Consider the following 16,093-nt stretch of genomic DNA (forward strand, 5'->3'; position numbering starts at 1 on the left):
CTAATGTTTGAAAGACAGAACGCATGTGAGCTCATTTCACATGAATGTTTAATTTGTTAAAGCTGTATCTCATTATGCAACACTTAGCTTAAGGCAAATGGTTTATAAACCTCTGGGAACTGATAAAAATACTTAAAGATAGAATTCTCAAAAGATTTTAAATAAAGTGGAAATATGAGGTCAAAGACAAAGAAAAACGTTTCCTAATAATTGAAGTTTCTCTGAAAGCAGATGGTGTGAATCAGCGATTCTCAACTGGTGGGACACGTTCTGGGCGGGTCGCGCACGGCTTGTAAAAAATAAATACATTTAAAAAAAATTAAAAATAATGAATGCTCATCTGATTTTGTACTCGTCTTTTATCTGGAAAAAAAAGAGACAGAGAGAGGCACGCAGACGCGCGCAGCATTCTCGTTGCCATGGTAACCACCATTCGTTTGCCGGTTACCCTTCTCTTTAAATTTGTGATGATGTTCGGAGGCAAGATGGCGAAACGCAAATATAACCCGGAGTATTTGAAATGTGGATTTTCGTTCATTGAGGACAAACACGGACAGAAACCCCAGTGTGTTATTTGTAATGAAGTGCTGGCACATGAGAGCATGAAACCATCCAAACTAATGCGACATTTACAAACGAAACATCCCGCATGTAAAGACAAGCCGGTGGAGTTTTTTCAAAGATGACATCATGAGCTGAAGATATCACAGAAGTGTCTCACAGCATCTTGCTCCAAACAAGAACATGCGCTCCGGGCGTCTTACCACGTAGCTCACCGTATTGCGAAGGCCAAGAAACCCCACACAATAGCCGAAGAGCTTATTTTACCCGCTGCCATGGACATGGTAAGAGAGGTGCTGGATCAATCAGCGGCAGACAAGCTTAAAACAATACCCCTGTCCAATGATACTATAGCTCGGCGTATTGAAGACATGTCTGGTAACATAAAACAACAGACCACAGCTCGCGTCCAGGCAAGCCCTTACTACGCATTACAGATGGATGAATCCACGGATATAGCTCACCATGCCATTTTACTGGTTTATGTGAGACGTGTGGGACGGTGATTTGCAGGAACAATTTCTCTGCGGCAGAGAACTCCCTACCACTACCAAAGCAGAGGACATTTTCAACTCCGTGGACTTGTATTTGAGCTCAGTGGGCCTAAGCTGGGAATACTGTGTTGGAATCACAACTGACGGCGCTGCCTCCATGACCGGGAAACATTCAGGTGTGGTGAAACAAATTCTGATGAGGGCAGCTAATGCGACTTGGAACCACTGCTTTTTGCACCGAGAGGCACTGGCAGCTAAGTATATGGTTCCTGTGCTTGATGAAGCTTTGCAAAATGTCATCAAAGTGGTGAACCACATAAAACGAAGTGCGAAGAACAGCCGCTGCTTTTCAAATCTATGTAAAGATTTGGGCTCTGAGCATATGCAGGTGTTGTATCACTCCGAAGTGCGCTGGCTGTCGAGAGGTAAGGTCTTGTCACGCTTTTACGAACTGAAAACAGAAATCGCCACCTTCCTCTCAGAGAATAACTCATATGCTGAACTGTTTGACAACGACACCTGGCTCGCACTTGTTGCATATCTTGCTGATATTTTTGAGCACCTCAACACGTTAAACGTGTCTATGCAGGGGAAAGGACACAACATTTTTGAACAGTCAGACAAAATTGTTGCGTTCAAGAAAAAGATCACACTGTGGGTAAATCATTTATCCAAAGACAGACTGGACATGTTTCCAAACGCTTGCCAGGAAGCACAGCAGCTGGACACCACGGCCAAAAATGACTTGAAAAAAACGATCAAGGTGCATCTCGATAAACTTCAAGCTCGGTTTCACGACTACTTCCCAGAGAGACACGGAGATAACGTTAATGCCTGGATACGCGACCCTTTCAGCGTCAACATGGAAAGCGTCATGTTGCCAAGCCATGAAGAACTTCAGCTGGTGGAGCTGTCATGTGACCAGACGCTAAAAAAGAGATTCGGCGACGTAAGCCTTTCCCACTTCTGGTGCAGCGATGTGATGGCTGAGTATCCATCTCTCGCCACTCTTGCAGTCAAAACGATCCTACCATTCAGCACGACCTATCTTTGTGAAAGTGGCTTTTCTACCTTGGTCCAGCTCAAGTCAAAGCAGAGAAACAGGTTGAACACTGAGCAGGATCTGAGAGTAACTCTGTCTACAACGCAATCTTATCGCGAACTTTGTATAGACTTTTTGCTTACAGTAATGAAGGACTGACAGAACATTTTCCCAACCCCCAACCCAACGTCTCCACTCTTAGCTTAATTCCACCAATACGGCAGGACGGGTCTGCAGCGCACGCTGGTTATGGCTGCGAATCGCCGGATGGCTGCTTGTCGTAGTTGGTTACTTTTCATCCCCCACATCCCTAACCCGTGGCTGGTGGTGTGACTATGTTATGTTCTTATGTTTACATGTGCTTGTGTGCTGTAAGGGGGCTTTTTTTCGTGTTACCATAGTGTGCTTGAATGTTCTGAACGGGCTGATGGCTAATTTCGCTGTAATTGTACCTGTTGCAATTTATAGTGACAATAAAGACTACTACTATTACTACTACTACTGTCACCCGAGACTTTGAAACTCTGCCCAACTGTCTCACTGACTTCCACAAAAAACAGGTTAGGTGAAAGCATCTTGTTTCGTAGCCTTATTTATTTTATGCAGTTTTGATATTTAAATTTATTGTAGTAACTTTTATACATGCAGAGGTCCTCCTCAGTTTCTTAAAAAAATTGCTCTTAAATTCACTTTGCACGCATATGTACTGTATGTTTAAATGTGTTTTTGAAGGCTATTTTTCAAAAATACATTTGTTTGGTTTGTATTCTATAAAAGTGGGTCGCGACTTAATGACCATGAGAAAATGTGGGTCCCGGGCTGAGACCAGTTGAGAACCCCTGGTGTAAATGCTTTTGATACAGCCAGCTTCAGAATGATTGACAACCTTGGTACACACCTGGATACAGATGTTAACATGTAATAAAAAAAAAATTGTTGTTGAGTAGATCAGCCTCACAATAAAATATACAAGAAATCGAAACTATAATTAAAGTAAAAGTATTCATCCTTTCTGGATGCGCCAAGAAACATTGGATGCAAGTCAGGACTACCCTTGACAAAGCGCCAATCCATCGCAGGGTTTCAGATCCCCCTCTCCCAGACAGCCAATCACTTAATTATAAATACCCAACTGACTGATAGCATCACTGAGATTCGAACGTGGACCGAACACTGCGCACCTGAGCATTTTGTATTAATTTTCAAGGAATCAAAAATGTACACTACTACAATCTCCCTGTGTGAATATAACAGCACAGTGTTAACAGTGTTCTTATTTAATGCTTGATCAATTAAAAAAATACAGTCCGGGAGCACTCCTCAGTACTGAATCTCTCCAGATCCTCCAGGCCCTTGAATAAGTAACTCCGCTTTTAAGTGTACAGGGCACAATTTGTACTTTTACAAAAAAAAGTTATAGCTAAAGTATTTCTACTGCCCTAAAGCCATTATAACCAGTTATTGCTATTAGAATTTACATAATGAGTTTAGCTGGGTCCACCAGTGTGCAGTAAAAGTGTCCAAAAAAGCCCAGAGTTTGGAGGACATACTGTTCAGTACATAAACAAACAGTATCATGAAGACTTAAAGCTGTCAAAACACATAAACGACAAAGTTCAGGACAAACGTTTATAACAGCTTGGTAAAAAAATCCAAACTTTCCATCCAACTGAACACAGTTAAATCCAGTATCCTGCACACCTCATGATCCAGCTCATGAACGAATTAATAATGCGCCTTCCATATTTTCCCATCATGTTTAAAATGATAGTCGATAGGTAAAAGATTCGCTAGTTGCAAACCTTAAGATTAGAAACCGCCCTCCACAACTGGAGAAAAACTAAGAATACGCACTTACAGAAGAATTAAAAGTATAAGAAGTGCATAACAGGATGCAAAAAAAGTTTTTATACGTGACTCACTACAGCTTTTCTACAGCACTTACAGCTTTTTTACACACCCTCTCTGCTTACCTCAAATTTAAATTTTATATCATACTGAAATATCACTTACACTTTCTATATACACTGATCAGCCATAACATTAAAACCACCTCCTTGTTTCTACAATCACTGTCCATTTTATCAGCTCTACTTAATGTAGAAGCACTCTAAAGTTCTACAATTACTGACTGTAGTCCATCTGTTTCTCTGCATACCTTTTTAGCCTGTTTTCACCCTGTTCTTCAATGGTCAGGACCCCCACAGGACCACCACAGAGCAGGTATGGTGGTGGTGTGTTAGTGTGTGTTGTGTGGGTATGAGGAGTTTTTAAATACCGTGTCCACTTACTGTCCACTCTATTAAACACTTCTACCTAGTCGGTCCACCTTGTAGATGTAAGGTCAGAGACGATCACTCATCTATTGCTGCTGTTTGAGTTGGTCATTTTCTAGACCTTCATCAGTGTCCCAGGACACTGCCCACGGAGCGCTGTTGGCTGGATATTGTTGGTTGGTGGACTATTCTCAGAAAAATCCTCAGATTGGATGGCAAGCATTGGTGAACTGTCATCTTCAGTCCTCTTAACAGCTGTTTGAAGGGGTTTAAGTCTAAGCGTTGGTTGGACCCCTCAAGAACAGTCATAAACTTGCCCTAAAGCCACATCCAGTGTTGGCTGGATGCTTCTGGTTATTGTTTTGTTGACAGATGAACTGTTTCCCCAGCCTAGGTTTGTGTGCACTCTGGATTATGTTTTCTTCAGGTATTTGACTACATTCATTTACCCATCTGCTCTCCATGCCTGATAGCACGTTGCTGCCACCACCATGCTTCACAGTAAGAGTGGTATTAATCAGGTAATGTGCAGTGCCTGTTTTTCGTCAAGCAGAGTGCTTGCTGTTCTACCCAAAGAGTTCAATGTTCATCTTACCTGACTAAGGTGTACCTTCCTCATGTTGCCAGATTTCTTTACATGCCATTTAGCAAACTCTACACTCAACCTTGGCTTCTGTCTTGCTATCAGTACCCAATTTATGGAGTGCTGCAGAGATGACTGTCCATGCAATAGGTTCTCTCATCGCTGAAAAGAGTTTTAGAGCTCTTTCAGAGTAACCGTAGGGTTCTTTCTTTATTTAATGACCAAGGCCCTTCTTGGCCCAATGCCCGATTGGCTGGACAGCCAACTCTGGGAAGTTTCAAGCTTGGCTTGTGCCAAGCTTCTTCCATATCAAAATGATTAAGGCAACTTTGGTACTGGGAACAATGAAAACCTTAAATATTACCACAATTTAATCACAGATCATTCCTTAGACTAGATAGCTTGTCAAAATATGTATCTAGAACTCATTTGGACTCCACTTGTTGCAATTGAAATTGGACATGTCATTAATAATTCAAGCAAACAGGAAGCACCTAACACAATATGGATTGCCACAGTAAAAGGTCTGAAAACAGCAAAAATATGCTTTCACTGCATTAATTAAGTCAGTGTAGACTGATGGGTAAAAGTACTGTAAACAGAACGTGAGTGTACATAGATCATTCCTTTTTTGCTTGTCAGATAAATAAACATGATTACTCTGTCGCCACTCGTAACACTGGGAGCAACACACTCACATGCTCACATATTCAAACCAACAAGAAGATTTAAACCTGCTCACAAACTATGACCAAAAGCCAGGACTGAACCCAGGTCCCTATATCTAATGTGCATTGTATGGGGAGGAGGTGAGAGTTAGATAAATTCCTAGCGCCTGTGACTGACAATGGGCCCTAAAATGATTAGAACATTGGGTATTTTTTATATTTAACTATTAAACTATCATCATTAATAGACTATTACTTTATAATAAAAAGAACATAACTTTTTCTTGTTTGGCAAAAAGAAAACATCCACAAATTCTTTGTATCGCTCCTCTTTCCATACTATTTGTATGAAAAACTAGTAGTGAACTTCTGGTGTGAAGCATCATGTGTCATTTTAAAGAAAACTCTGGATAGCAAAAATGGAAATAAATTAAACTAAGACAGAAGAGAAAGAAAGGGGAAAGATTATTCAATTCAGTTGTTTTACTATCAGAATTACATCTCAACTGTAAAAGCCCTTTAGCCCTTTTCTAATAGTGAGTCAATCTTGCATTACACATTGAATTCTACTGGATGCACAAAATGCATGCATATCCGCTCAGTGTTATATTTTCAGGGCTGGCACAGACTGGGGTGGTGGGGCCCAGTGTGAAGTTTTTTTTTATTAGGCCCAAAATCCCTGTGAGCACCCCAGTTGCCCCAGTTTGCAGCTCCCAGCCCACCAGCTGCCTTACTTACTACAGAATGCCTTTATTTGTCATGTATACATATACAGATGTACAGATGTACAGTACAACGAAATTCTTTCTTCATGTATCCCAGCTTGTTTGGAATCTGGGGTCAGAGCGCAGGGTCAGCCCCTGGAGCAGAGAGCTTTAAGGGCCTTGCTCAAGGGCCCAACAGTGGCTGCATGGCTAGGGTTACCAACCGTCCTGTGAAATACGGAATCCGTATTGAACTGATACGGGACGCGCTTTGTTCCGTATTTTTTATCAATGGGAGAGAAATGCTGCAGATTAAGCTGAGACAGGGTGATATGTATGAAACAGAAGGAAACTGCTGCTACCGTGGGGATTAGAAAGCGTTTGGTTATTATTTTAAGTAGTATACACTTGTAGTCATAGTAACGCCGTGTGTGCGCAGGCATTTCAGCATAACAACCTGTTTATTACTCGGCTGTTTGAGTAGCGCAGTGGGCAGAGCGCATCGCGCATATTTTTCCGCCCTAGGTTCGAATCCGGCTTAGGGCGAAACTAAAGTAACACAGGCAGTAACAACACAGTTTGCACTATTGAGTAAAAATGTTACATGATGTTCTTTATGTTGTTTTGCCTAAAATATAGTTCTGATTTATTATTATAAAGAATGAAAATAATATATGTTAAACAGCCTAAATAAAACATTTTGATAATGTAAGACCCGTTATATTTTTTATAGGCGCAACCCTAACCGCCCTCTGCTCCCGCTCAGATAAACACCCGCCATAATACCCCCCACCCTATGCCTTCTGCCAACCCGCCAGCCCAGGGTGTTCCTTATTCCCAGTCCCTATGCATGGCAGAGCTGGGATTCGAACTATCAGCCTTTTAGATGATAGCCCAAAGCCCTGCCCACTAGGCTACCACTGTCCCTAGTATTTACCACTGAAAATGAGTGCACAAACGGTTCTTCATCTGACCCGTGCATACTGGGCAGGACCCATGATGCTGGGCTGCACCCACGATACAGAAAAACATATCGCGGTATTGATACCGTCCTGTCGCTCAGTGCTGGGTGTCCAACCTCCTTACAAACCAAAGCTGTTTGGTTCTGGCTTCAGGAAAATAAAGCACAACTTTTACTGTTTATCACATTTCCAACTTCACGTCTGCGTATTTTCTTCCCACCCGTTTTCTTCGCAATTTACACAAGATTCATGTTTTACTGAAAGCGGGCGCAATTTTCAAACAGTAACCAGGTACTCACCGCTCAGTTCGATACGTACAGCAGCCTCTTACTTTCTCCTCCGTTACTTCTCTCTCCTGGTTCCTAATGAATATATATTAATGAATTATCACCACAATGTTTTCAGCGTAAAATGTCTGTTGTTGATAGAGGTGGGTTCTTCTAGCAAAGCGCACTTCAGTTAGTTCTCTCCATTGATGAGCTCCAGTGTTACTGCAGCCTGCAGCACCAGTTCAGTTCAGCGCCTCACACACACACACACACACACACACACACACAGTGCTGAGAACTCAGCACCAAAGCTCGCTTTCACATTCACTCACACTCTTACACACCACCCCTCACACACACATACACACACACTGAAAAGCGAGACATTTCTCCACAGAACGACACTTAAAGTATGAAAGTATGGCTATTGTCACTTGACACACTTGTTGACTGGGTACATGTTGCTTTGCTAACGTTTCACCACAGCTAATCTTCATCCCTTCATTAACTGTTCCACTAATCAGTTATAACATAAAAACCACCTCCTTGTTTCTCCACTCACTGTCCATTTTATCAGCTCCACTTACCATATAGAAGCACTTTGTAGTTCTACAATTACTGCCTGGAGTCCATCTGTTTCTCTACATACTGTTTGAGCCTGCTTTCACCCTGTTCTTTAATGGTCAGGACCCTCACAGGACCACTACAGAGCAGGTATTATTTAGGTGGTGGATCATTCTCGGCACTGCAGTGACACTGACACGGTGGTGGTGTGTTAGTGTGTGTTGTGCTGGTCTGAGTGGATCAGACACAGCAGTGCTGCTCACTGTCCACTCTCTGTCCACTCCTACCTAGTTGGTCCACCCTGTAGATGTAAAGTCAGAGACGATCGCTCATCTGTTGCTGCTGTTTGAGTTGATCATCTTCTAGACATTCATCAGTGTCCCAGGAGCGCTGTTGGCTGGATATTTTTGGTTGGTGGACTATTCTCAGTCCAGCAGTAACAGTGAGGTGTTAAAAAACTCCAGCACCGCTGCTGTGTCTGATCCACTCATACCAGCACAACACACACTAACACACCACCACCATGTCATTGTTACTGCAGTGCTGAGAATGATCCACCACCCAAGTAATACCTGCTCTGTAGTGGTCCTGGGGGAGTCCTGACCATTGAAGAACAGCATGAAAGGGGGCTAACAAAGCATGCAGAGAAACAGATGGACTTCAGTCAGTAATTGTAGAACTACAAAGTGCTTCTATATGGTAAGTGGAGCTGATAAAATGGACAGTGAGTGTAGAAACAAGGAGGTGGTCATAATGGCTGATCAGTGTATCAACTGCTTAATTCTTAACACTTTTTTTCGACATACATGATGAGGACACTTTTCCATTTTCCGAAAAGTAAAACAAAACAATTTGTCTGTTCTTTAATTATTATCTGAAAAGGTTTGGCACTTATGAGTCTTTTGCTGGGAAAAGACAGTCCAGCAATAATGTTTCTCTTGGCATTGCTACCCTTTAACGACTTTTGTTTTGATGGTGGAGTCTTAAACACTGACACTACTTTTTTGTAGTGTTGCTTTAATTTAGCCACAGTACAGGTCTTTAAAGCATTAACTACCTATTTAAAGCCTACCACAGCATTTCAACACAATTCAAGCCAGGACATTGAATGGGCCACCTCAAAATTAGTTTTGCAAGAGATTAATTTGCTCTTTTGTTTTGCATAACTCAACCGCACTTGAGCTTCAGATTACAAACTGCTGACTAGACATTTATGGTTTTGTCATAGAGCAGAATTCATAGTTTCATTAGTTAAAGTGAGCTGTGCAAACTCTACAGCACACCATCACAGTACTCTCATCACGTCTGAATGTTGGTGTGAGGTTCTACTTGTGATATGCTGTGTTACCTTAACATAGAAGCAAAAGGACTCATGTCCTCCAAAATGTCCCACTTTAAACTCATTAGTCCACAAAACATTATCTCTAAAGGCTTAAAAGTCATTAAGTTTTTGTAGGCAAATGTGAGACAAGCATTTCTGTTCCTTTCGGTTAGCAGTTTTTTTCATATGGTGGATTCATGAGCGCTACCCTTCTTAAAGCATGGGAAGTCTGCAGTGCATTAGTTTGTCTGGGTTTTTGTGGTTTTCTGGATAGGTCATTAATGCACATTTAAATGAATCTACATTGACTGGCAAGTTCTGGGAAGATGCACCACAGTTTCAACTACTTTTCCCAATTTTAGATAATGGCTTTCACTGTGGTTTGCAGGAGTCCCATAAACCTTGTGATCCTTTCCAGAGAAAAACATTTTAAATACTTTTTTTCTTCCAGAATTTCTTTCGGAAATGCCTATTAATAACAATTTTAGAGTTTCGATTACAGTGGTACCTTAAAACTCAACGTCAATTGGTTCTGGGAGTGGCATTGAGTTTAAAAGGTGTTGAGTTTAAAGTATTTTTTCCCATAAGGATGTATGGGAAGCCTGGTAATGCTTTCCATGGTCCCGTGGATCTGCATATATTTTAGGATAATGTAAAATAATGGGGTTGTTTTTGACACTTATACACTGAAAATAACACAAATATAATATAAAAACACTAAAATACAATTGAACAGTTTAAAATCAAACCTGCTCTATACCCTTACCTCTTTATTGTTTTCGTATTCTTCGTAATTAGTGGAGAAAACTAATGAGCAGTAATAATTAAGAGAAGTTTTAATACATTGTCACATAAAGCTTTTTTATTTAAGGATAAGCATTTCAGACTCTCGAAAAAGCTGATTCTTACAATTTCTCAGAACCCCGAGCTGTAACACAGGTTTAAAAGTAAAACAGGAAAATCCAGCTAAACACAGATACATGTGGAGCTTTCACAGTATCACAGATTTGTCTCATATTCGCACTTTGATGATGTTATACAGCACAAAGCAGCAGTCGCACACACATTGAGTTTAAGGGAAACATTGAGTTTAGGGGTACAAATTTCAAAGATTTTGAGTTTAGGGGACGTTGAGCAATAGTGAGCAGATCAAATTCAGATGACATAAGTGTACAGTACATGTAAGAACTGATGTAATATGGACATTTTCTCCCAGTTTGGATATGTCCAATTCCCTGTTAATTTGCCTGAATTTTAAATTTGTCTAAATTTAATTTAAATTAAACCTCATTAATATAGAAATGTACTGTATATAAAAATATATTTGTATCTTTTAGTGCTTTACTGCCATCTAGCGGTGTACTCTGACCATCAACTATGTAGCCATGTGGCTGAGTAGTTTTTTCAATAATCAATTTGCCAAACAGGTTGTTTGGTCCTCTGGGTCTTATGTTCGAAGCCCCAGCACTAGAGCTTTTAGAGATTTTATTCTTAAATTTTATATTGTTTTACGTTTGTGACTTGGCTAAAAAGTATTTCACTTATTTTATTACATAAAAAAAAATGTGCTGATATTTACAAATGCAGTAGGATTACACAAGTAATACCAACACCCTCTTAACACCCTCTCTGTACAACATTTTGTAAATGTATATAAGCTGAGCAAAATACCTAATTTTTAAAATGTAAAAACACTTTTTTTTTTTTTTAAATAACAGTCCAGCCCAGGAAGGGGGGGGGGGGGGGGGGGGGGGGGGGGGGGTCACAGGGTGAACACAATGATGCAGTGAAAAATAACAGGAAATAAAGCAACAATGAGAAAAACAATCTTTATTATTTCTGTGCAAATGTAAATACATACAACTTATGCAAGTCTCACTATACAGCCAAAAGTATGTGGACACATTGAATTTTTTGAACATTCTATTTCAAACCCATGAAAATTAATAGTGCAATTATATCAATATTAGTATGTGGCTCGGTGGGTCCTTTCTGTGCAGAGTTTGTTCTCCCCGTGTCTGCCTGGGTTTCCTCTGGGTGCTCAGGTTTCCTCCCAGAGTCCAAAAACATGCAGTCAGGTTAATTGGAGACACTTTTGTGCAATTTACAATTGCCCTATAGGTAAATGGGTGTGTGTATGTGTGTGTATGTGTGTCTGCCCTGCAATGGACTGGCGCCCCTTCCAGGGTGTTACTGTGCCTTGCACCCATTGAAAAGCTGGGATAGGCTCCAGCAACATGACCCTAATTGGATAAGCGGTTAAGAAAGTGAGTGAGAATTGATGTTTGACACATGCTATCATAGGTGTGGATAAAACACCTGAATTCAGTAATTAGTTTCCACATACCTTTGGACACATTGTATTTTTTAATTTAAATTTTAACCCTGTAACAGAAATGCAACACATTTAACTTCACCTACTGGTAGGGTTGATAATATAGTCATGGGTTTTCACACATGCTTGTACATTAAAGCTTTAGCCCTGAAATATTTAAGGTGCCATTAGGGACAGTGTCAGTGTACAGTGTACTCACAACCCCCATAAATTCATTCTAACCTTCCTACAAGTACCAGAACCAGTAGCATACTGCATTAACAGTGTTTGGTAAAGTTCCCTCAGTTCAGAATAAACAATCTTAAGAAATTTGAATGCACACAACACTTAAATCAAACTGATCATATTCAGAAATAAATAAGATATGTCCAGGAGAACACAAGAAGAAGATGTCTAGGACTGGTTCATGGAAGAATGTCGGAATGATCTGGTCATAGGCGAAATTATATGGTTTAAAATGTATGAGAAATGTGCCCTCTTAAAATTTAAATAAAACTTAGGCCACAACTCCTACAGTCAGTCTGCATGTTCACTTTTCTCTTGCAAATATGTGAATGGATCAGGAACACTGAAAGTTCCAAACCCCAGTTCCAAAAAATGTTGGGACAGTTGGGATGAATGTAAATTGAAACAAACAGAAATAATTTGCAAATCTTTAACAATACAAAGACACAACATTTAACATTTTGTCTGTATATACGGTCATTCTAAATCTGATGTTAGCAACACTCTTCAAGAAAACTGGGACAGGAGCATGTTACATGTTGTTTCTTTTAATATCATAATATGATCATTAGAAAACTGAGGCTATCAATCATAATAGTGGATTTTTGTCCTATTCTTGCTTATCATAACAGCTCAGCTGCTCAACAGTCTGGGATCTGCTAGTGTTAGATAGGCCAGCCTGGCATGCACATTATATTACTATAAAGACACACTGTTATAACGTGCAGAATATGGCTTGGCATTGCCTTGCTAAAGCAAACAGGGACTTCCCTAAAACAGATGTTATCTATATGTTAGCATATGTTGCTTCAAAATGCATAGGATGCTCCTCAGGATTAATTCTGCCTTTACAGATGTGTTACAGAAGTTATTCATGCCATTGATTCTAATATACTCCCATACAATGACAGATCCTGACTTTTAAAAATTATGGTGGCCTCATCAGCCCACAGCACATGTATCTGCATTGTGTTATTCCTTCTCAGATAAGCCAGAGTCCAGAGAAATTGATATATGGCCTCCAGTTTGTGTTGTAGACTCTTAACTGACTTTTGCTCATGTCCCATCATTCATGTAGGCAATAAATTAAGAATTCACATACATTTACAGAAACTAAGGTTATTTGTTGCATTTTACCTGCCATCCCAAGTTTTTTAGAATTAGTAAAACAGCCCTTGTGCAGAGTTTCATAAGTCTACAGTGTCTTAATAATATACTCAAGACTTATTATATCTGCATTTCTTCAGTTAAGTAGAGTCTTGTCATGGTTAGCAAATAAGGTGCTCTCAAAAGAGATAAGGTGCAATATAAAGTACAATACTGATCATTATTCTGTTTTTGAACATGCAGGCCTGGCTTGGTAGTTGTTAAAATGAATTGTAATGCATTACTTCCATGAACATTTACATCCCAGACACCTAGAAAAGCTGCTGTTTGGAATAGTTATGCTGTTTGTTCAAGTGAGGTAATGTGTTCTCCAAATGAATGTAAACAAAAAAACCTCCACATGACAATAAAATTCAGAAAAACACACATGAAATAAAAAAAAAAACATATGTCGAGTATCTAATTTTGCATTAGATTAGGTTGATGAGAAATTTAATCTCTGATCCTTTAATATCTCTTCATCCTTTTTAATAGGATTCCTCCAAAGCCTTGTAAAACAGAGATACACATATGAGAACCTAAAGAAGTATTCAGGCATGTACTCAAGCATTATTATAGATAAAAAAAATAAATCTACACACATATAGACAAATATACACCGATCAGCCATAACATTAAAACCACCTCCTTGTTTCTACAAACACCGTCCATTTTATCAGCTCCACTTACCATATAGAAGCACTTTGTAGTTCTACAATTACTGACTGTAGTCCATCTGTTTTTCTACATATCTTTTTAGCCTGCTTTCACCCTATTCTTCAATGGTCAGGACTCCCACAGGACCACTACAGAGCAGGTATTATTTAGGTGGTGGATCATTCTCAGCACTGCAGTGACACTGACATGGTGGTGGTGTGTTAGTGTGTGTTGTGCTGGTATGAGTGGATCAGACACAGCAGCGCTGCTGGAGTTTTTAAATACCGTGTCCACTCACTGTCCACTATATTAGACACTCCTACCTGGTTGGTCCTCCTTGTAGATGTAAAGTCAGAGACGATCGCTCATCTATTGCTGCTGTTTGAGTTGGTCATCTTCTAGACCTTCATCAGTGGTCACAGGACGCTGCCCACGGGGTGCTGTTGGCTGGATATTTTTGGTCAGTGGACTATTTTCAGTCCAGCAGTGACAGTGAGGTGTTTAAAAACTCCAGCAGCGCTGCTGTGTCTGATCCACTCATACCAGCACAACACACTTTAACACACCACCACCATGTCAGTGTCACTGCAGTGCTGAGAATGACCCACCACCTAAATAATACCTGCTCTGTGGTGGTCCTGACCATTGAAGAACAGTGAGTGTAGAAACAAGGAGGTGTTTTTAATGTTATGGCTGATCGGTGTATAGTATAAGACAGTTTAAATAACTGTCAATATGCAAAAATAGAAGAAATCAGGAAAAAATCCTTTTATAGCACTGTACTTTTTTTGTTTTAAAATTACCTGATTACTTGGATCCAGGGGCATGACTTTAAACACTCAGCAAGCGTCTTGGCTCCTGTTGTGTTAATATTATTGGCCTCCAGACTGTAAACAACAGACATATACGTTATACACTGTTCGAACAGCTGTGTCCCAGTACATGCTGCACTATCAACTCAGCAGTCTGAACACTCACTCAAGTCTTTTTAGTTTATTGCAATGTGGCAGAACCTCCACCAGTTTCAGCACCACATCATTTCCACACTTGTTCCATGACAAGCTGCAAAAACACAATATATGGAAGAAAACAATAAATGTGAACAGTGACATAAAACAATAACATGTATTGAAAAACTAGAATGATGAACCATGTCAGAATTACCTGATGTCCTCTACTGAGGTGCAGTGTTTGAGAGACGAAGCAACAGGGGCCAGGTCTGAAGTTCCAACAGATGTTAAGCTGCAAGTCAAGGATATACTTAAAACCTTTGAATAAAAAAAAAACTAAGACTCTATCACGTGAATCAATTTATCAACAACATCCAAAAACGCTGCCATGGCCACTCAGGTGGCCAACGATAAAACACATGCAAGCACACCGGAGCTCGGATCTCGAATACATTGTATAGAATCTCATCTCTGCCATCCGGCTGGGCTGAGCGGCCACATGAACAACGATTGGCCTGTTGTTCATATAGGGGTGGGGTAGTAGTAGTAAGTCAGATAGGGTCTCCTCGTAACTGATGTAACTACGACCTCTGCTGGCTGATTGATGGCGCCTGCACAGGGGCGGGGAAGGAATGCATTGATCAGGGTGTGTCTCTCCGTACACAGGGCTGATCTGCATTAGCACTCGCCTAGTGCAGGTGAAAAAATGCATACGGCTGCTGCCCATGTGTCAGAGGGGGCGTGGGTTTGCTTCGTTCTCCTCAATCAGAGTGGGGATCGGTATTAGTGGAGAGGAAGCATGATACAATTGGAGGAGAAAATGCATAAACAAAAAAAAACCAATGCCATTATCTCTGGTCTTAATTTCTGAGATTAACTAATACAAAGTTGAAAAATGTGCTGTAGTCTAAAAAGGTCGGCTTTGTACACCCAGATTTTACCTAATGAAGGATAATTTGAACATCTGTAAAGTTAAGTGTGTGTGTATACACAGTAAACAATTAAGATGATTAGTAGAAACAATAATACCTTGTATTTGTACTACTGTAATTGAATATAGATTTTGTTGTTTTGCTGTTTGTTATTATTGACATTTTTCTTTCTGTACCCAATTTTTTGCAAGTGTTTGAAAGATGCCCAGAAAAAAAGAATACAAAGAACTTACTGTAGCTTTTTAAGTGCCTTCATGCTGACCAGAACTTCAGAGAGACTTGAGCACCCGTCTGAACCCAGACTGTTTTCAGACAGACTAAGGAATGAGAAAAGAAATAAAAGATATTACACAAGTGTGCCGCTATTAGCCACAGTAGCACTTCAGGCACTTGTGATTGAAACT

At 40.2% G+C, this 16,093-nt stretch overlaps 2 protein-coding genes across 2 annotated transcripts in view; one reads left to right on the forward strand and one right to left on the reverse strand.

The window, feature by feature from the left end:
• Positions 1-419: 419 nt before the first annotated feature.
• LOC134322922 (protein FAM200B-like) lies at positions 420-2,256 on the forward strand. The gene is made up of 3 exons (XM_063004334.1): positions 420-651; positions 772-974; positions 1,075-2,256. The coding sequence occupies exons 1-3, from the start codon at positions 420-422 to the stop codon at positions 2,254-2,256; spliced, it is 1,617 nt and encodes a 538-aa protein (XP_062860404.1).
• Positions 2,257-11,259: 9,003 nt separating this feature from the next.
• Positions 11,260-16,093, reverse strand: part of nlrc5 (NLR family, CARD domain containing 5) — a 31,726-nt gene continuing 26,892 nt past the window's right edge. Inside the window, exons 40-44 of the mRNA XM_063004168.1 lie at positions 15,923-16,006; positions 14,972-15,049; positions 14,786-14,869; positions 14,611-14,694; positions 11,260-13,659 (exon numbers count right to left, since the gene is read on the reverse strand). Of these exons, the coding sequence (XP_062860238.1) occupies positions 13,587-13,659; positions 14,611-14,694; positions 14,786-14,869; positions 14,972-15,049; positions 15,923-16,006 (403 nt within the window). The 3' untranslated portion in view covers positions 11,260-13,586. The remainder of the gene's footprint in view (positions 13,660-14,610; positions 14,695-14,785; positions 14,870-14,971; positions 15,050-15,922; positions 16,007-16,093) is intronic.

The sequence above is a fragment of the Trichomycterus rosablanca genome, chromosome 11, assembly GCF_030014385.1.
Source record: "Trichomycterus rosablanca isolate fTriRos1 chromosome 11, fTriRos1.hap1, whole genome shotgun sequence".
Taxonomy (NCBI): domain Eukaryota; kingdom Metazoa; phylum Chordata; class Actinopteri; order Siluriformes; family Trichomycteridae; genus Trichomycterus; species Trichomycterus rosablanca.

Bases quoted from the DNA above. Each gene is read 5' to 3' on its own strand.
- LOC134322922 (XM_063004334.1), top strand. From the start codon at position 420: ATGGTAACCACCATTCGTTTGCCGGTTACCCTTCTCTTTAAATTTGTG. The intron at 652-771 runs GTAAAGACAAGC...CTTACCACGTAG, and splicing joins ACAAACGAAACATCCCGCAT to CTCACCGTATTGCGAAGGCC. The intron at 975-1,074 runs GCAAGCCCTTAC...GGTGATTTGCAG, and splicing joins AGACCACAGCTCGCGTCCAG to GAACAATTTCTCTGCGGCAG.